At 35.5% G+C, this 18,690-nt stretch overlaps 1 protein-coding gene and 1 long non-coding RNA gene across 2 annotated transcripts in view; one reads left to right on the forward strand and one right to left on the reverse strand.

Annotated features, from left to right (window-relative positions):
• LOC149067653 (uncharacterized) overlaps positions 1-18,690 on the forward strand; it is a 43,595-nt gene that overhangs the window by 18,652 nt on the left and 6,253 nt on the right. The window contains exons 3-4 of the long non-coding RNA XR_016195321.1: positions 8,928-9,152; positions 12,923-13,020. This is a non-coding gene — a long non-coding RNA (uncharacterized LOC149067653). The remainder of the gene's footprint in view (positions 1-8,927; positions 9,153-12,922; positions 13,021-18,690) is intronic.
• LOC149067654 (actin-related protein 3) overlaps positions 1-18,690 on the reverse strand; it is a 54,899-nt gene that overhangs the window by 6,267 nt on the left and 29,942 nt on the right. Inside the window, exons 9-11 of the mRNA XM_089252446.1 lie at positions 18,471-18,563; positions 12,309-12,434; positions 687-770 (exon numbers count right to left, since the gene is read on the reverse strand). Of these exons, the coding sequence (XP_089108572.1) occupies positions 687-770; positions 12,309-12,434; positions 18,471-18,563 (303 nt within the window). The remainder of the gene's footprint in view (positions 1-686; positions 771-12,308; positions 12,435-18,470; positions 18,564-18,690) is intronic.

Here is an 18,690-nt window from a genome sequence, read left to right on the forward strand (position 1 = left end):
CCCTTGTCAAAGCAGTTGATTGACGGTGTACTCAGGGTCCATCTCATTGAAAATTTTGAACACTTTAATCATATATATCCCCCCCGAAACATACACTCTTCCAATGTAAACATATTCAAAACATTGGGGTAAGCTGTGTGTCAAACACTGTCACAAGTTTTGGCATGAATATGTTTTTTGTGCCTTGAATCGCATGGTAGGTCATTATCACATCCGCTTTGTCTCTGGAATAGCTAACAAATGATACCAATGTCACCTATTTTTGTTGTGACCTGCTCAACATGTATTGGGAAACAATTTGTAATGAATCAGGGCAGCGGGCCTGGTGCCCAGACGGGAAGAGATATTGAAACTGGAGTGATATCATTGAATACACCTTTGCAATGTGCATCTAATGATACCATTGCTTTCAACGTGCATTAGGTACTTTCTGAGATATGAGCATTTAAAGAATTTTGTTATGTAACTTTTGTGAAGGCTCCCAGTATTTTTAGATGATTAAAAAAAAAAAAAAAAAAGACTTATTAATGCCAAAAATCAAGTCTCTCTTCTTAGCTTAAGCTGTGCATTAAGATATCTGGTGTGTGCGCTTCATCACTCAGAAAAATATTTTTAAATTATTTTTCAAGTTTGTAATAGATAGAAAGAAATCAATCCTGAACAAAAAAGTAAATTAATAGACTTACAGTCGATGCCAACATACTTCCACCAAACCATACAGCGTATCTTTGCATATGATGTGATATCACTTGAACTTCAATCGGCTTTGGCTGCAAAAATAGAGACAAAACTTTTAGTAATTATTTATAAATTTCAAATATTGTTAAAATCTTTGCATTTGCCTTTAAAAACAATGAGTCCAACAAATTCTGGTTCTTAGAATATAGATGAAGAAATAGTGAAATTACACAAATATCTTCCAATGCCACCTTTTAAAGAAACTGAACTTTTATAACAAACTGAACTACTGCAGAATTAGAGATAGGTAGCAGAGTGAAAATTTTGTTAATAATAGTCAATGCAATGTAGTTGTTATTAATCAGTTCTTTCAGACTACCAAAATGGACACCTCTGATAGTGAGAAAATAATAGGAGCCTGATGCACACAAACAAAAGCTATTTAATACCTAAAACCATTAGAGAACTAGACAAATTTTGAAACTGTCAAGAACATGGTGAAAAAATGCAGAGAAAGGACAAATAATCAGACAAACTTCCAAAGACAATCAGCCTTGACTGATTGTAGCCAGAAGCAATGCAGTTACATTGTATGCTATCGTACAGCAAAAAAATTAACTAAATGAGGGGTCCAGTCGAACACTCAGTAGGATGGATGTTAAAAATTTGCCACATTCCAACGTGTTCAGTTAGATGGTGATAAGGGAAGTTACTCTTCCAAAATTAAGTGTTAAAAACATTTTTCTTATATTCAATAAATGTGTGCTTAAAATTAGTGTGTGAGGAATCGTCACTAGTTTCTTGTTAGTCCCAGCAGATTCACTGATCAAGATTTCACCGGAGTTTCATATGGAGTTTCCTGAAAATGTCTGAAATGTGGTCTATTGAAAGGTAGCCATCCAGCAGTTGGAACCAATAAATAAAATTGGCTAGAAGCAGCCAGACAAGGGATTTCCCAGAAAGCATGGTTGGCACAGTATTTACCATTGATGGTTTTTACTGTCATGGTAAAAAACTTACTTTGTTCAACGGTTTGGAAAACTGTGGGAAACCAACCCGCTGGGGGGGGGGGGGAAAGACCCCATGTTTTTTTTACCACTTTCACAGAATGAAATCACTGTTTTGCCATTATTTAAAAAATGTATCTACTCATTCTTCGTTTTTTTTTCTGAACAAAATGCACAGTTGCACATTTTTAAGCCACTGCAAACATAGAAAACAAAAATTGTTATATTCTTACCGGTATGCCTATTAACTAAATTGCAATATAGCGATATGGCCAGAGTTGGTATTTGGTGAAGTAGTGGTATGCCTATTAAAGTACCTGTATATGCTCATCATATACTATCATATTATTGGAAATTCTCTTGACATAAAGATTATGTTATCATATGCTGATATAGATAGAAGTAAAAAGTATATAAGCTATAAATTCTGGTTATAAATATCTGCTTATAGTCTTTTAAAAAGTAATCTTATGAGTTCTCAGTGGTTAGTAAGTCTTTCTTTCCTACTTTTCTTTTACTACTCGTTCTTTCACTCACATTTATTGTATGGCCTTGCTATATGGGGCAGTGATTACGTTAATAAGATTTGCTCTATTGTGCAAATACAAAAGAAAATAATTCTATCTATTACTAGTGATTACACCACCCCCTATACATGAACTTTTTCATCATTTAAGTATACTTCCACCAAGATATTTGTTCTTTTATAAATCTATAATTCTACTTAAAAAAAAAAAAACCAGATTTGCCTAGCATTAAATACGTCAAGATCATCAGCCAGGTTCAACAATACCCTGCAAATTTCTCTGATACACAAAACAGTAAAGAAAAACTATGACTTATTCTCATCCCAAAATTTTATAACAATCTCCCAAACGACCTCAGTTATATATCTTTTCCTTTGTTAAAAAAAATAGCTCAAGAATATTTACTACATACCTATTTACCATAAACAACATTGAAGATCATTTTGGAAATCTTGGTGTATAGATGTGTGTGTGAGATATATATAGATGTATACACAAGCAATTTTTTGGAGCTATAAATGAAATATAATTACATTAATTGATACGTTTATATTCCTCTGGTTGTTGCCCAGAAATTTTTTTAAAATATTGTTTTATCCTTTTTTTGCTAATCATGAGAGATTACGCATTAATTTTATTGCATACACCAGATTCACCAATAAATATCAATATTTGTGCAAATCATGACTTATATAACAACCTATTGTTTACTTATTTTGTTTCTGTGTTTATAATTTTTTTCTCGTTAGTAATGGATGTATTACACAAATAAATGATATACTTGATTCAACTATTGAAAATGACTGTACCCTTATGAAATTGGTGTGTCCACCAGTATGGATTCTATAGGATCCCTTGCTGGATTTTTTTGTTTGATTTATGCTGTGTAACAATAATGACAATAAAATTGAAATTGTGAAATTGAAAAGACAAAAAAATTGGAAAGAACTGCGATTTTGATTCAGCATCAACTATATTAACCAATAATTTCTATATAGTATAGCCTCTCTCTCTCTTTACCAAAAATAATATAGTATGTGTATGTATGTTGCAAAAATACAAGTTTTTTTTAATGAATTTATATGTACAAAAATTCAGCTAACTAAAAATAGGTTTTACATTACTTGGATTCAAGGATCCAAACATTCTTAGGTACTTTAGGCGAGTACCTTATCTACAAGGCCACAATAGGCAAAATGCCCAATGAAGCGGCTGAGAAAAAGATTCCCATAACAAATATGGATGTCACATAATTCTAAAATACAGCAACCCAATTAAAAATGTAAATACAGAAACTAAAGATTATATATATGTGATAAAATATAATACAATGCCCATAAAAACATTTAAGTTGTCTTATTCTAAGCATGGATAGCTTCTCGATTTAACCCAACATGTTTATCGTATTTCTTTTTTAAATGTGTAAATTGTGTTAGTATTTATCACCCCCTGAGAGAGGATAGGCTATTCCATTTATTAACAACCCTAGAGAAAAGTTCCCTACGACACCACTATCTAGAATTGTCCTTTATCAATCGATACTAGTGTTCCCTTGTCAAAGCAGTTGATTGACGGAGTATAAATAATTCATGGTCCAGCCTATCCATCTCATTGAAAATTTCAAACACCTCGATCATATCCCCACCGACTGCTGCGTTCATCCAATGTAAACATATTCAGAAAATGAAGTCTCTATAACTGCAGCCCTGTGTGCCAACAAGGACATGCATAGCTCTTATTCTGCACCCTCAACCAAATCTATGTCCCTCTGTAGGTATGGTCTCCAAAATCTTACAACATACCAGTGCGGGACGAACTAAGCGTAAAAAAAAAATGGAAGAATTACTTTAGGAGAATGTGAAGAGACCTTTTTCAAAATGAAACCAAGCATTCTATTTGTTTTTCTGGCTACAGCTGAACAATGTTCAGAAAACCTAATCTGTTTGTCAATGAGAATTCCCAAATCGGTAACCCTAGTTGTATCTGGGATAGTACCTGGGATACCTTGCCCAAATCGCATTTGACCCTTAAAATATTTGGTTTGGCATATAGTTTTTCTTGATCCATCAAGCATTGCCTTATTGGTAAACAAAGTCTGGTATTATTTACCAGTTTTTTACCAGTCAAAACTTTTCTGTGAAAATCCAACTATAATAAAAGAAATACCACATGATTTTGTACAAACAGGTTAAAGCAAAAAAAAAAAAACTTAGGAAGCATTACTCACATTTTAATTGAGAATTTCTGACTAGCAATGACAATTCTAGTAGTTTTATCACTCTTTTCTTCTACTGATATATGAAAATAGAGCAGAAATATTTTTAAAAAAGTTACGAGCATTACATTTTATTTGTTCACCGTATATCTTCTTCTCTGGTAGCCAACTATAGAGATCCAACTTTATGAATATGCCATAAAATACACTAATATATAATTAATTATTGATTAAATAAATATTAATCTTTATTAGTAAATTAAAAAGTCTATATATTAATTATCATTAACACATAAAAGCTAAATTGTATTTACCAGGTTTTTACTGTTTTTACCATGTCCTGGTAAAAACCCAACTCTGACCATAAAGCATATAAATGCTGTTCTTGCAGTCACATGAAAACGTTTATGAAATGAAGACTATATGTACTGATTTCCCCCCGTTAACAGTACTGTGGTATGAAACTTTAATTTATTATTTGAATCGCAACTATGAATACAAGTAATGGTCATGATTTTTTTTATGGTACTGCAATACCAAATCACATGATTTTACCATTGCAAATGTTCATTGTTTTTATTTGAATGAATAATTCTTACAATAGGCCAAATAAAGCTGTACTTTCATTTGATCATTTTTGTTGCACCACGGTCATTAGGGCTAATTAGACCAGGAGATACAATTTATTGCTGATTCCAAATGGCAGGCTTGTTATTTTTTAATACTCAGAGAGGTTGGCGCACTAATCCGTTGATGGGGTACTGTGGTAAAATTTTTTTCTGTGGTCATTTCGCCGTTTCTGTTGTACCCCAGTGTCCAAAATGTTTTCTGCCAAGGACAAACCGGGTATCGAACTCGTGACACCTCTAAACATCCTTTGGTATTTTAAGCAAGTATCTTATTGACCTGGGCTACCGTGCCCAAAAAGGTTTACTTTCATTTTACTTGATTAGAATAAAATATGATTTCCAGAAGCCATTCGATTGGGTCCAACTCTTGAAGCGTTTACATGGGATTGGGGGCAACTTCTTGAATTAGATAGAATAGTGGTTGATAAATAAGACACAGCAGGTTAAGGTGAAAAGAGAATTTTCTGACTGGACAGTGAAAAGTGGAGTACCTCAAGGAAGTGTCCTTGAGCTCCTAATTTTTTCACTTTTTATCGATAAACTCGATCAGGGTATCGATGGGATTGTTAGCAAATTCACAGATTACGTGAAGGTAGTCTGGAATCCAAGCAATAGGGAGGTGCTCCAGATGTGAAATTTGAATATAATTTCAGCATGGGCTAATGAATGGACATTAACCTTTAGCATTGATAAGTGCATGGTCGCTCATTTTGGTTTGAACAACCCACATTTCATGAGTTTAATTGCTATCACGGATGCAACTAGGGTCACTAATTTGGGAATTCTCATTGATGAGAGACTTAGGTTTTCTGAACATTGTTCAGCGGTGGTCAAAAAAGCGAACAGAATGCTTGGTTTCATTTTCAAAAAAAGGTCTCTTCACATTCTCCTAAAGTCTTTCTTCTGTTTGTTTGAGGCTTAGTTCGTCCCGGACTGGTATGCCATAAGATTTTGGAGACCATACTTACAGAGGGGCATAGATTTGGTTGAGGGTGAAGAATAAAAGCTATGCATGTCCTTGTTGGCACACAGGGCTGAAGTTATAGAGACTTCATTTTTTGAATATGTTTACATTGGATGAACACAGCAATCAGGGGGATATGATCGAGGATAGAATAGACCACATGATTTATTAGCACACCGCCAATTGACTGCTTTGACAAGGGGACACCAGTATCATTTAGTAAGGGATAGCTCCAGGTTGTGGTGCGCAGGGAGTTTTTCTCTAATAGGGTTGTCGATAAATGGAATACCTTACCTCTGGGGGTCTAAAACTATTGACACATTTAAAAAAGTAGTATGATAAACATAGTGGGATAAATCGAGAAGCTATCCATGCTTAGATAAAGCAAGCATAATTTTTTTCATGGGTATCTTTTTTCAGCCACCTTGTAGAGAAATTTGCCTGTTGTATTTATATTTGTAATAGAGCCTGTGAAACGTTAGGTGCCCAAGTTTCCTGGGAGGAAGTGAGAAAACTTCAGAAGTTTTAAAACTATTCAGCAATAAGTTTTCTTCAAGTATTTTGATAGAAATAGAGCATGGGAATGGGACATTTGCATTTTGGAAGTTCAGTAAGCATGTACAAGCGGAAATTTGGAACTTTTGGCTTGGAATACATCTTAATTGATGACAAAATAATGACATAAGTTTTGTGATTCTCACAACATTGGTCTAAATTGTGTCCCCAGCAGTTTATGTTAAATATATTTGACACAGAACTTTGTTTTTCATCACTTTCTTATTATATTTCAGTTTCTGAAAAGTCACTACTATGATTTTAATTGTCATCAATAGATTTTAAAATTGGCTTGAAAAAATTGTCATTACTTAAGGAAATGTCCTTCTCTTGGCTGCTCCCAGTCGTTTTTTAAAATTTTACAATGATCACTTCAGACATGCCAACATTGGCTTACAGCTCGTCAGTAGTGAATATTCAGTTTTGCTATGGGTGGGGGGTACCCCCTAGAACATAATCATAGTGCAATAAAAAATAATCACTCAAAAATTTAATTTTTTTTAAATTTTAATTCTAAGTTCAGTAAATACAGCACCCCAGTGTCACTCGAACCTAGAAGGGATTCAGCCCCATCACTTATTCCCACCTCCTGAAATGGTGTTCCGAGGTCGCAGAGTCCCTTAATAATTCATAAATATTCAATGCAATCCCAACCTGCATACGCCATTGTGGCCCGTATATACGGACGTCTAGCAACTCTAGACCTCCCATTCTCGTTTTCTTCGTATCAGAGCTCCTACGACGCCTACACGAAGCATTTCTTCTGACACTAGTTCTGCAAAATCGACCATGCATTATGCAAATGAAGCCGGGTCCACACCCGCCGCGCTGAACCATTCGAAAAACACGTTTTTAGTCCACAGCGTGGGGCAGTTTTGACGGAAAACAGGTTTTTGCGCGTTTTGGCATCAAGTAGAGCCAACACCTTCTATAGCAGAAAGCCCTCATGCGAAGTTTTGACATCACTGAAGTCACCTATTTCACCTGCAGCCGTTTGTACCATATCCCTTTAGGGGCCTCACATGTTTCGTTAACACTAAGTGGTCCCCTGGGAGAGTATCTGGTGAAAAAAAAAAAGTCATGAGATTTGTTTTCTTATATTTCTTATTTATGCATAATATCATGATATTTCATACATATTGTGTTGATATAAATATATATAATAAAAATATGTAGTATCATTAAATACCTTATCTCACGGGCGGAGGTACCAGCAGGCTTCCATTCGTCTTAATAGTTCCATGATCTCATAATAAAATAGCCATGTAAACAATGTGGGGAGAACCTGATCAACTTCCTCCATCTTGTTGAGACTGTTGCCACCAAAACATAATAATGTTGAATATAACTCAATGTCACATGTCCGTATGCAAATCGTCTGAATGACGCCATCAATTTCTTCCTATGGCGAGTGCCTGCCGTACGACAATTGATCAGAGAATAATCCTGTTCACCTCCATTATAAATAGTCTGGCAAAAAACATCACATCATCGCATTTCTTCTTCGTTCATCCAGCTGTGTTAGGAGCAGCTTTGAGTGTTAAGCAGGGAGGCAATTCATGATAATTTACTAACATCCTACGATGTTGTGATATGTGTGACTAATCCTACTCTGTGCTTAAAAATACTCCGGCTAGTCCAGGTAGTCAATGTCTTCTAATGATGATTTTGCTAATCTAGTTCAAGGCATTCATATATTTCTCGTCCGACAAAGTGTTTGGTGTGAGCGATGATTGCTGTAATGTGATTTACATCCGCAGTACTGCGGCAGTGTCTGCAGTACGGCATTCCAGGATCCTCAAAGGACCTTACAACAAAAGGTGATGGGCATAATCTTCCTTGCGTGATGAAATCATCTTTTGTGTGTCGTCTTCCCATCTACTAACTTCTGATATCTTGGTGAGCTACGTCTTTGATATGCCGATTCTTGAATCATGATCTTCCCGCTAATAGTGTGCTTTGTCATTGATGTGATGATTCACAAACTGTGATCATGAACTTCCGTCATTCAAATTGAATTGCCTACCATTCACTGTCTGATTCCCCAGAGAAGTCATCTTGATCTTCTTAGTCGGTGTGTGGATTGTCGACTACATAAATGGGTGAGATCTGTTCATATCTTATACATTGAGATCATGGCTATTCTTGCTTAACGATAAAAATTGAATTAACAAATTGTAACTTAATTCAGATTTATACATTAATGAATGACTTAATCTGGAAATCGCCAATGTTCCCTTGAGTTTGCCTCTGACTTATATAATGGATGCAAGAATCATGGGACGTGTAGCAGAAGCAAATTAAAGTCAGATAAAGCAGGCTGACATATGCGAAATCTACCTTTTTTTGCAGTATATGCAATGACTATACGTGAAATGGACGACTTCAGTGACGCCACGAGCTTCACGCGGATGCCTTCTGCTATAGATGGTGTTGGTAGAGCAGCAGGTTTAGACGTGGTTTTACAGACTGCCTTTCAAGCACAGACAAAGGGGGCTCCGAGTTTGTCTTCTCTCAAAATCTCTCGCATGCCTACGAATTCATCATTACAGTAAAGATAGATGCAATTTTATAAAGGTAAGTAAAACACCACAAGAAACTCAAAGACCCGATTTTTTTAAACCAATTTCCGTAGTTCATTGCGGCCATCCGCAGAAACTAGACAATCTATAGCAGTTGGCAACTCTGTCACCTTATATTTTAAAACAAATTTTCTTTGTATTATATATTTTTAAGACCAGTATACTTTCATATTTCATGTTTTTTTATAATTTTTAATATTTTCTTATCAATAGTTCATAGTCAAATGAAAATATTTCACACCTTTTTTTTCAATTCATGACATTTGGAAAACATTGGTTCAAGTCCTACTACACCAGTTGTCACCTATCAAATTTTGTGCTTAGAAGGTTAAGAAGAATGTAGCCATCACTCTTGAACCTCTTTTTAAATCAATTAGAATTTTAAATTTACTTACGAGTTAATTTTATTCAGGAAAAAAAAGAGGCAAGTGTTTTTATTCAATGTCCTTCTCCTAGTTATTTTTGTGAGAAATATAATTGAAAATTATTTTCACTTTACGTTTCAGTTCAGAGACATCTATTACTTCTGAAAAGTACATGCTTTGTTTTTTATCAGTGTTGCAAAACATGTAAAAATGTCTTTCACCAGGCATTAGATAACCAGAAGGAAGGTTTGATCATAAGTTGGGGGGGGGGGGGAATATAAAAAAAATTAAGATTTCTCGGTTGTAACATCAAGCTGAAGTAATTTTGTTTCATCTTCCTCCTCAAATGATGTTCATATTCTGTGGAGTAAATGCAAAGCTGTTCAAAAAATGCTCTGTTCCCATCAAAAATACCTCTTCAAAATATATCTTTAACCCTTTATATTGTGATATTATCCATTTAAAAAGGAAAATTTGCTGAAATGTCTCTAAACTTAAATTCAATAACTCCCTTCTCTCAGATTTAAGATCTGTCTCTACATGTGACCATGTCCTCTCATCTGTGACCAAAGGTCTCATCCTTCGCCAAAAAACAAATAACCTAACTCTTTACCTTAAAACTAACCCCTCAAAATTTTGGAATTTTCTTTGCTCTAAATTAGCTGGCCCTTCTTCCCTTAAAATTGATAACATTGACCTTAATTCTCACCTTGATATCGCCACAGAATTTAATCGGGCTTTTTCCTATGACCCCACTCATTCTCCGATTTATTATTCAAACTCTAGTCCTGTGTTCTTCACTAAAGCAGGCCTTCTGAACATTAAAAAAAAACCAAACCTTCAAACCTCACTTCACTGGCCCCGATGAAATCCCAAATTGTATTATCAAATTTTGTTTACCTTCAACATTTCTTTAAACACATCTAACTTGCCCTGACTGGAAAATTAATAAGATTATCCCAATTCATAAATCAGCATCTCTTTCAAATCCTCTAGATTAGTCGCTATCACCTCTACTTATTGCAAGCTTTTTGAGTACATAGTTGCCAAGGAAATTCCCTCACACCATGATTCAATAAACTTCTTTTTCTCAAATCAACACGGCTTTCAATCATCTTTATCAGTAACTACCCAATTAGCTCTTTCCATACACAATTTATCAAGCAGTATCGACAAAAACATCAAAACCGATACAATTTTCTTGGATTTTTTACAGCTTTTGACAGGGTGCCCCACAATAAACTCTTACTTAAACTCCAAAACCTTGGCCTATGTGTTCAACTGCTTAAATGCATGGAAGCCTTCCTCACCAACTGCAGTGAGTTTGTCTCCTTCAAGGGCCAGAATTTCACATTTCTCCAGGTTAGGGGTCATTCAAGTATTACGTCATCATTGATGGGGGAGGGGTTTCTGATTTGCTGACAAGGGGGGGGGGGTTTGATAATGCTTTAGTCATCAACCACCCTTTATGAAAATATGAGTTAGGATTCAAAGGGGCAGAGCTGATGACGAAATTTTGCTGACAATGGGGGGGGGGGGGGGCGGCGCCAAAAATGGCTAAAAATTTGCTTACATAATACTTGAAAGGCCCCTTAAGTCTGGCACTCCCCAGGGTTCAGTCGTCTTGCCATTATTTTTGATCGATATTAATGATCTTCCTAATTCCATCAATTGCCATATCAGACTCTTTGCAGATGATTGCATCATCTACCAAACAGTGCACAACGAATCTGACTATAATTTCTCCAAAATAACCTTAACATTGTCTCTGAATGGTGTTCGTCCTGGCAATTACCCCTTAATTCTTCAAAAACAGTTTTTATGAAAATTGCTCACAAAAGACTTCCCCTCGATTCTTCTCACACTATTAATAATAATCTGGGTGTAATTATTTCTACTAACCTCTGTTGGAATCTCCATGTTGATTACGTCTTTCATAAGTGTCTCCAAAAACTCCTTCTTCTTCATCGAAACCTCAAAAACTCCACCCGTCACCTCAGACATCTCTGCTTCCAAACCTACATCCTTCCTGTACTCTCATATGCCTGTGAAATCTGGGACCCCCATACTCTCTCAAACAGAGACAAATTAGAATCTATTCAAAATAAATCTGCCTACTTCATTCTTAACTGTTGGTTATCCTCCACCTCCATCACTGAATTCAAAAGCCAACTGAATATACAACCACTTTTCACCTGTAGACATATCTTTTGATTAACTTTCCTTTTCAAAATCCTTCATGCCCATTTTCATATCCATATTTCCAATTTTCTAACTCCAGTTTAATACTTTTCAAAAAGAATTAACCATTCACAAAAATTGAAACCCATCTTTGCATCCACAGATTGTTTCAAATTCAGTTTCTTTCCTCGAACAATAACTGATTGGAACAACCTCCCGTCAAATATTATTGATTGTACAACAGTTTGATTTCTTTTGTAACATCAGTTGCCTCTTATGTCAAACTCACAACTGCATTCCCTTGTATAGGCCTCGGCCAAGCAATATTATACAAATAAATAAAAATAACATTTCACCTGAAGACTTTGAGAGTGCATCTTGTTGCTCTAGCAAAACAAAGACAAATTAGAAATCAATTGTCCCCATAAACTTGACAAAACAGGAGTGAGAAACACAAAAAGAAGAAAACAGCTTACATATGGGTCGTGAGAATGACCCCATATGTAAGCTGATATGTTTATTATATACTTTTTTATTATATACTTCATTATATACTTTGTAAAATGAAAAAAAAAAAAAATCCAGCACAATCTGGATTTTTATACCTTTATCCTCCCACCACTAAGATTCTCACTAAGTTTAAGTCTTGCATCAACAACTCTTTTAAGATCCCTTTGTAGACGTCTCCCGAAATCTCGAAACATTGTAGATCCACCAGACAAAACAATATTCTGTACAAAAATTATCCATTACACACATCAATAAGACCAATGAAATAGAAAAAAAAACTATTTATATAACTATATCGAGACAGCATACATGTGCATGCACATTTGTTTAAAAAATTAGAATACCCTTAAAACTTATGAGCACAGTTCATAAAATGGTCAAGTTGGAAAGCCTAAATTTACTGTATGGTGGTAATTTGTATTTCCTCTCTTCTAAGAGAATTTTTTTGAGCATATGGGTGGTATAAAATTTGAATTAAGTGGATTGTCTCCTACAATGTCAAAATACTTTTGTTTAAAAAAATTGGAACTGAGAATAAAAACTGATTACCTGAATATTTTTATGCAAATAGATATCAACTTGATCAAATAAGTATTCTACATCTCTTCCTATTTATGTATATAAACCACAAATCTTTAATTCTTTAAGGATCACAACAGAAATGATTAAAATGTCATATTTTTGATTGTTTTCTTTCAATTTTTGACAGGTACAAAGTGAAGGGCGTGGGGGAAAGTGTTCCATAAAGAAATCAGCTTACAAAATATCTAGGCTTGCCAACGCTAAAATAAGAGGTTTTTTAAGGAGGTGAGATATCTTGTCAATGTCACTTAAAGGGTAAAATCTTTACATCACAGGTACAAAAACAGAACATTTCTACAAACATAAAATTATGCGTGCATTTGCTTTAACAGTATCGTGAAACACATTCTGATATGCATAGGCATGCGCAGGATTTTCTGGGGGGTCAATTTTCTTCTTCTTCTGGAGGGGGTTTGTTTTTTTTCCTGCAAAGTAACATTATAATTTCGGCTCGGGGGTTTAGAATTAGCAGCCTTTGCATCTGCCAATGCTGATATGCTAAGACTACATTTTACTATAGCTATCTTTAACTTTAATTATGTATTTTATACACCATGATATTAATACTTTTGCCATGTATTTGGTCTGAACCCCGACCATAGCTTTTATCGTAAGTAAAAGAAAATGAGATCATTAGGTACATTTATTAGAAATCACAAAACTACTGAAGAATCAATGGAGTTTTATAGACATGGTTCAACCCTTGATGGAAACTTCTTTTTCTATTTTCCAACAAGGTCTTCAGCTGCTGAAATCAGAAAAATTCTCCGAACACAGGTGTACGTTGCTCTCTACCTTTTGATTCCAGAAGTTAAAAACTAGGTTGGAGATGGCAATTTTCTAACAAGATTTTGCCCATGTGAATTGCAGCAATGTCAATGCAACTTTGTAGGCATGTCCAAAATATTGATAGAAACAAAGTGTTCATCTTTCTAAAGTATTCAACTTTTTTTGAAAAAAAGTTTATTAATCATGATGAAATGTTACATGATAATGACAAAACAAATTCATCAAGAGATCATACTGATCTGTACTGATGAACACGAAGTATTCAGTGAATAATTACTATACAATTTCAAGGACAGAACAAAAAAAAAACTGTGAATGGAGACAAATACATCAAAATTCTGCATCTATACAATGAACAAATATTCAATCAGATGTATAATAATAGTACGGAAATTAAATAGCATTTCAGATATATACATAAATGAGAGAATACAAAATGATGATAAAGTCACCTTCAGGAATCAAGTAGAGAGCAATGTACAACTGTATCCAGAAAAGTTTTCTGATGTATTAGTATGTTTTCCAATTCAAGCTTAAGATCTTGTTTGAAAATGGAGAAATAAGTTTCCATCAAGGATTCTGTTATGCCCATGAAACTTCATTGATGTTTTGGTGGTTTCATGATATCGGATATGATGGAACGTGATGCTGCAGACATGCCAACATTGGCTTAAAGCTTGTCAGTAGTGATGAATGTTCAGATTTTCCACTGGTGGGGGGGGGGGGGGTTGCCTAGGACAACATAATCATAGTAGAATAAAAATAATCACTAGAAAATTTATTTTTCAAATTTTTAATTGGAAGTTCATTAAATATAGCACCTCATTGGCAGTAGAACCTAAAGGTTCAGGCCACATGAGCCCCCTTCCACCTCTCGAAACAACACTCCGAGGTTGCAGAGTCCCTTAATAGTTCATGAATATTTGATGAAATTCCAACCTGCATACGCCCTTTGTGGGCCATATGTACAGACGTCTAGCAACCCTAGGACCCCCATCCCTGTTTTCTTCTTATCAGAGCTCTTATGGTACCTACGGTGAAACATTCTTTCCGAGACAAGTTCCGTGAGCTAGACCATGCACTATGCAAATAAAGCCAAGTCTGGACCCGCCACGTAAAACCTATCTACTCCATCACCTTGAACGATGAAAAAACCTGTTTTTACAGAGTTCCCAGCAAAATCTGCTTGATCATTTCCCTGACTCTCCCTGACCAAAAGCGCATACATTGTCACACGCATATATAATTCTAAACCAACCAATATCACTCTAAATTATCGTTCCCCCCCCCCCTGTATTCGTGGGATTACATTCTGGGGGTGGGGGAAAATATGGGAATCTGCAAATAACCAAAACCATAGTTTTTGGTTATCCCGTTTATTAAACATCATGAGAAGAGCAGGGTATCACAAAAGTATAAGGGAATGTAAAAGAGGGTGCAGCGATAGATTATTGATGTTTTCTGAAAGAACATTGTGATTTCTATTTGCTGTTTCTTCTTCATATCATCAAGTATGTTGGAGTATGTTGACAAGACTTCCTCTACCAATTTTTCTACATGTGAAGAACATAATATATATATATATATATATATATATAGAGAGAGAGAGAGAGGGTTCTATATCATGAAAAAAGTCTATTGCTGATTTGAACTTGCGAAGGTCTTCCATGTTACTCATGTTGGTTGAACTCGTCTACTTTTTTATTTTGATCTTCGTCTGGTAACGCTTGTTTCATGAGCAATCAGCTGCATTAATTCCTCTTTGGTTAATGCCTCTGAATTTCTATTAATCAGCTGCATTAATTCCTCTTTGGTCAATGCCTCTGAATTTCTATTAATCAGCTGTTTAACTTCTCTTCTATATCCATATCATTCAACCCTCCTCCCCCCACCTGTTTTGCTAACGTGACAATGTCTTTTATAATCTCTTTAGTTGGCTCTGTAAAAATGGTTGTGTTCTGGAGCGCACATTGTGGCCAAAGGTCAATTCGAGCCGAGTTTACTGTTTCTCTACAAGAGCTGCCATGGTTCTAGTGATGATAATAATGGCATTAGCGATAGTATAATTCTTCCATATCTTCAAGATATTTTCAGCATTTGCATTTTCTTCTATTGCATGCACAATCATCTTCATTGAGTGAAATGTATAGTGAGCCTTTAATGCTTGCATTACCCCCCAAGGGGGGTGATCAAGGGGGATGAATGATAGATGTATTAGGAGACATATAATGGACTTCCACACCATCAGCTTTGAACTCCTTGACATCTGGGTGTATAAGATTTTTTTTCAGTATCAAAAGAACTTTGAATGGCATGTCTTCACTCTCAAGTACTTCCTGACTTTTGGAACGAAACATCGTTTAAACCAATCCAGGAAAAGTGTTTTCGTAGTCCAAGCTTTTCTATTTATTGTTCATCCAAAATACTGTGTGGGAGCTTTTACTTATCCTTTCCCTTCAATGCTCACGGATTTGCAGATTTGAAAATGATGGTGGGCCTTACCATGTACTCGTATGCATTGCCACAAACAATATAGTAAGACTTGCCTTAAAATCAGGGGCTCGCTTTTCTTTTGAGTGATAAATGTTCTCTGCAGCATTTTCTTCCAAAATAGGTTTCATTATATCTCCCATATAGGTTTCATTAGCGTTAAACATCTGCTGAGGTGAATATCCCTTCTCTTCAATAATTTTTGACAGTCTTTGGAAATTTTCTAGCTGCCTCCTGGTCAGCAGCGGCTTGATCGCCAGTGATTTTTACATTGTGTAATCCAAATCGTTTCCTAAACCTATGAAATCAACTTTTACTTGCATAAAATTCTGATGAAATAGACGTTTCACTAGCCCTTCCCTCTATAGAAGAGCAAATTAATCTTTTCGCCTTTTCTCATTATAATATTACAATCAATTGGACTCTGTGCTGTCTTAACGCATGGGCCCACCCGGGCATGGCCTGGGGGCCTCAAGAGAAGAGGGGCCTAACAAAAATGAGATCTGGTTGAAATTTCCTAGAATTTACCTGTTAGGGCCTCAGAAAAACCACTTGGCCTGGGGGCCCCATGATACTCTTAAGACAGCCCTGATTGAACTACCTTCTTTGTAGCAGTCTTGTGCCCACAAAAAAAAAAAAAAAAAAAAAGTTTTGGGCATGAGAAACACATGGATTCCGTAGGTGATGCAAAGTTTTCGCTGTCACAGGTGCAGCTACAGCCACGGCTGATTGAATTTTAGATTCCTTTTTCTTGATATATCTCACCATAGATTCGTTGACTCTGTAATGGCGAGCCACAGCAACAATTGATTTACTTTCACCAAGCATAGCCAATATATCCAATTTTTCTCGTGAAATTCACTTTTTTTTGTCTTTTCGGAGCATTATCAGTAGCACTAGACAAATGAGCCATCCTAAACACGTATAGCTCAAATTTTGTAAACAAAACACAACGTGAATGACGATTGCTGAAAAAAAACTCCAATGAACCGAAAAAAAATGCAAATACGGGGGGGGGGGGGGAGAGAGAAGAGACTATATCATTTCGCGGTAATATACCATTGAAAAGCACATTACAGACAGAATGTTAAATTTTGCCGCCACCGCCACACTTTCCAAAATTAAATTGTATATCTATTGTAATCAAATCAATTGTGTATCAAATTGTGTATCTAGCTTCTCATCTTGCATACAATACCAGTTTCCTTGGAAATCTCAGGGATAATTGAATTCAAAGCATTCTTCAACATATGAAGGTTAAAGGTTCTCTACCCACAGGCAGGAAAAAAAAAGCAAGAGGATAAAATGTTTTTTTCAGAAGAGATAGAAAAGAAGTTTAGAGCTGGTATTGGCTTTGTTTTCAACAATGGAAAGGAAGGTCTCTCCACTTTAGATCCCTTCATCTATTTACTTAGAGGGCAGATTGTTTTCTGGCAAAACATTGTTTTCCAGTATGTAAAATCCCATTCCCTTCAACTGATAAGACATTTTTCTCAGTAGGGTATCTGGAGGATTTTTTTTTTCTCTCCCTGGAGATCTGGAAAATAATCTTCCATGGAAAAAAGCCGCCTGGCAGTCGAGTGGTTAGGGAACTAGCTTCTCACTGTGCAGGTCTGGGTTTGAATCCCGGTTCGGGCATGGATGTTTACTAACACTAACAAATTCCCTGGACGGATCATACTGATCCCTTGGGAATGCGTGAAGATCACGTTATTAAAAAAAAAAAAAAGTGAAGGTAAACCACTTGAATGTAGATTTATCCTCTTTTTTTTCTTTTCCCCCTTCAGATTTTCCCTGACCTTTCCCAAGTGTTTAGAATTTTCCCTGACTTTTGACAAATATTTCACATTTTCCAATTCCCTGACTTTCCAGGTCGCTAGGAACCCTGTTTTAGCCTACAGCGTGGGGTGGTTTTGACAAAAAACATGTTTTTGCGCATTTGGGCATCAAGTAGAGTGGCGGGTTTAGATGCCACTTTACAAATTGCCTTCCGATAATAGACAAAACAGATCGACTCCGAGAGTTTGTCTTCTCTCAAACTCTCACGTGCATATACAAATTCATCGTTATGGTAAAGATTAATGCAATTTAGAAAAATAATAAAAATAAGTAAAACATCGCAAGAAACTCAAAGACAGACCCGATTTTTTTAAACTGATTCCCGTAGTATTGAGAGTGTGTCTTGTAGCTCAGTAGTTTATTGCAGCCATCCGTAGAAACTACCTTTACATATATTTACCTTTTTTATCTTTGATTTTTTTCCCAGCTAACTTGTAGGGTCATTTTGCTGTTGCGGCTTTATAATTCATACTTCATTTGGATTATATAGGAGTTTTATCACAGTATTACAGATAAAAAGCAAAAGAATGTCAGAAGAATTAAATAAATAAAAGCACCTCATATAATGGTCGTCTAACATCAATAGGACAACTTTGAATGCATGTATCAACTATTTCAGATATTGGTGTCATGAAGTCAGGGTTGGCAAACTGAAATTAGACAAAAGAAAATAATATTTTAAATTATTTTAACCCTTTAAGCAGCAATGATGAGATATCTCGCCTTCATAAAAAACCTCTTATTTTAGCATTGACTAGCCCAGATATTTTGTGAAAA

This window comes from Pholcus phalangioides, unplaced genomic scaffold, assembly GCF_987345545.1.
Source record: "Pholcus phalangioides strain wild (caught in Gottingen) unplaced genomic scaffold, Ppha-v1.0 ptg000029l_1, whole genome shotgun sequence".
NCBI classification, from domain to species: Eukaryota; Metazoa; Arthropoda; class Arachnida; order Araneae; family Pholcidae; genus Pholcus; species Pholcus phalangioides.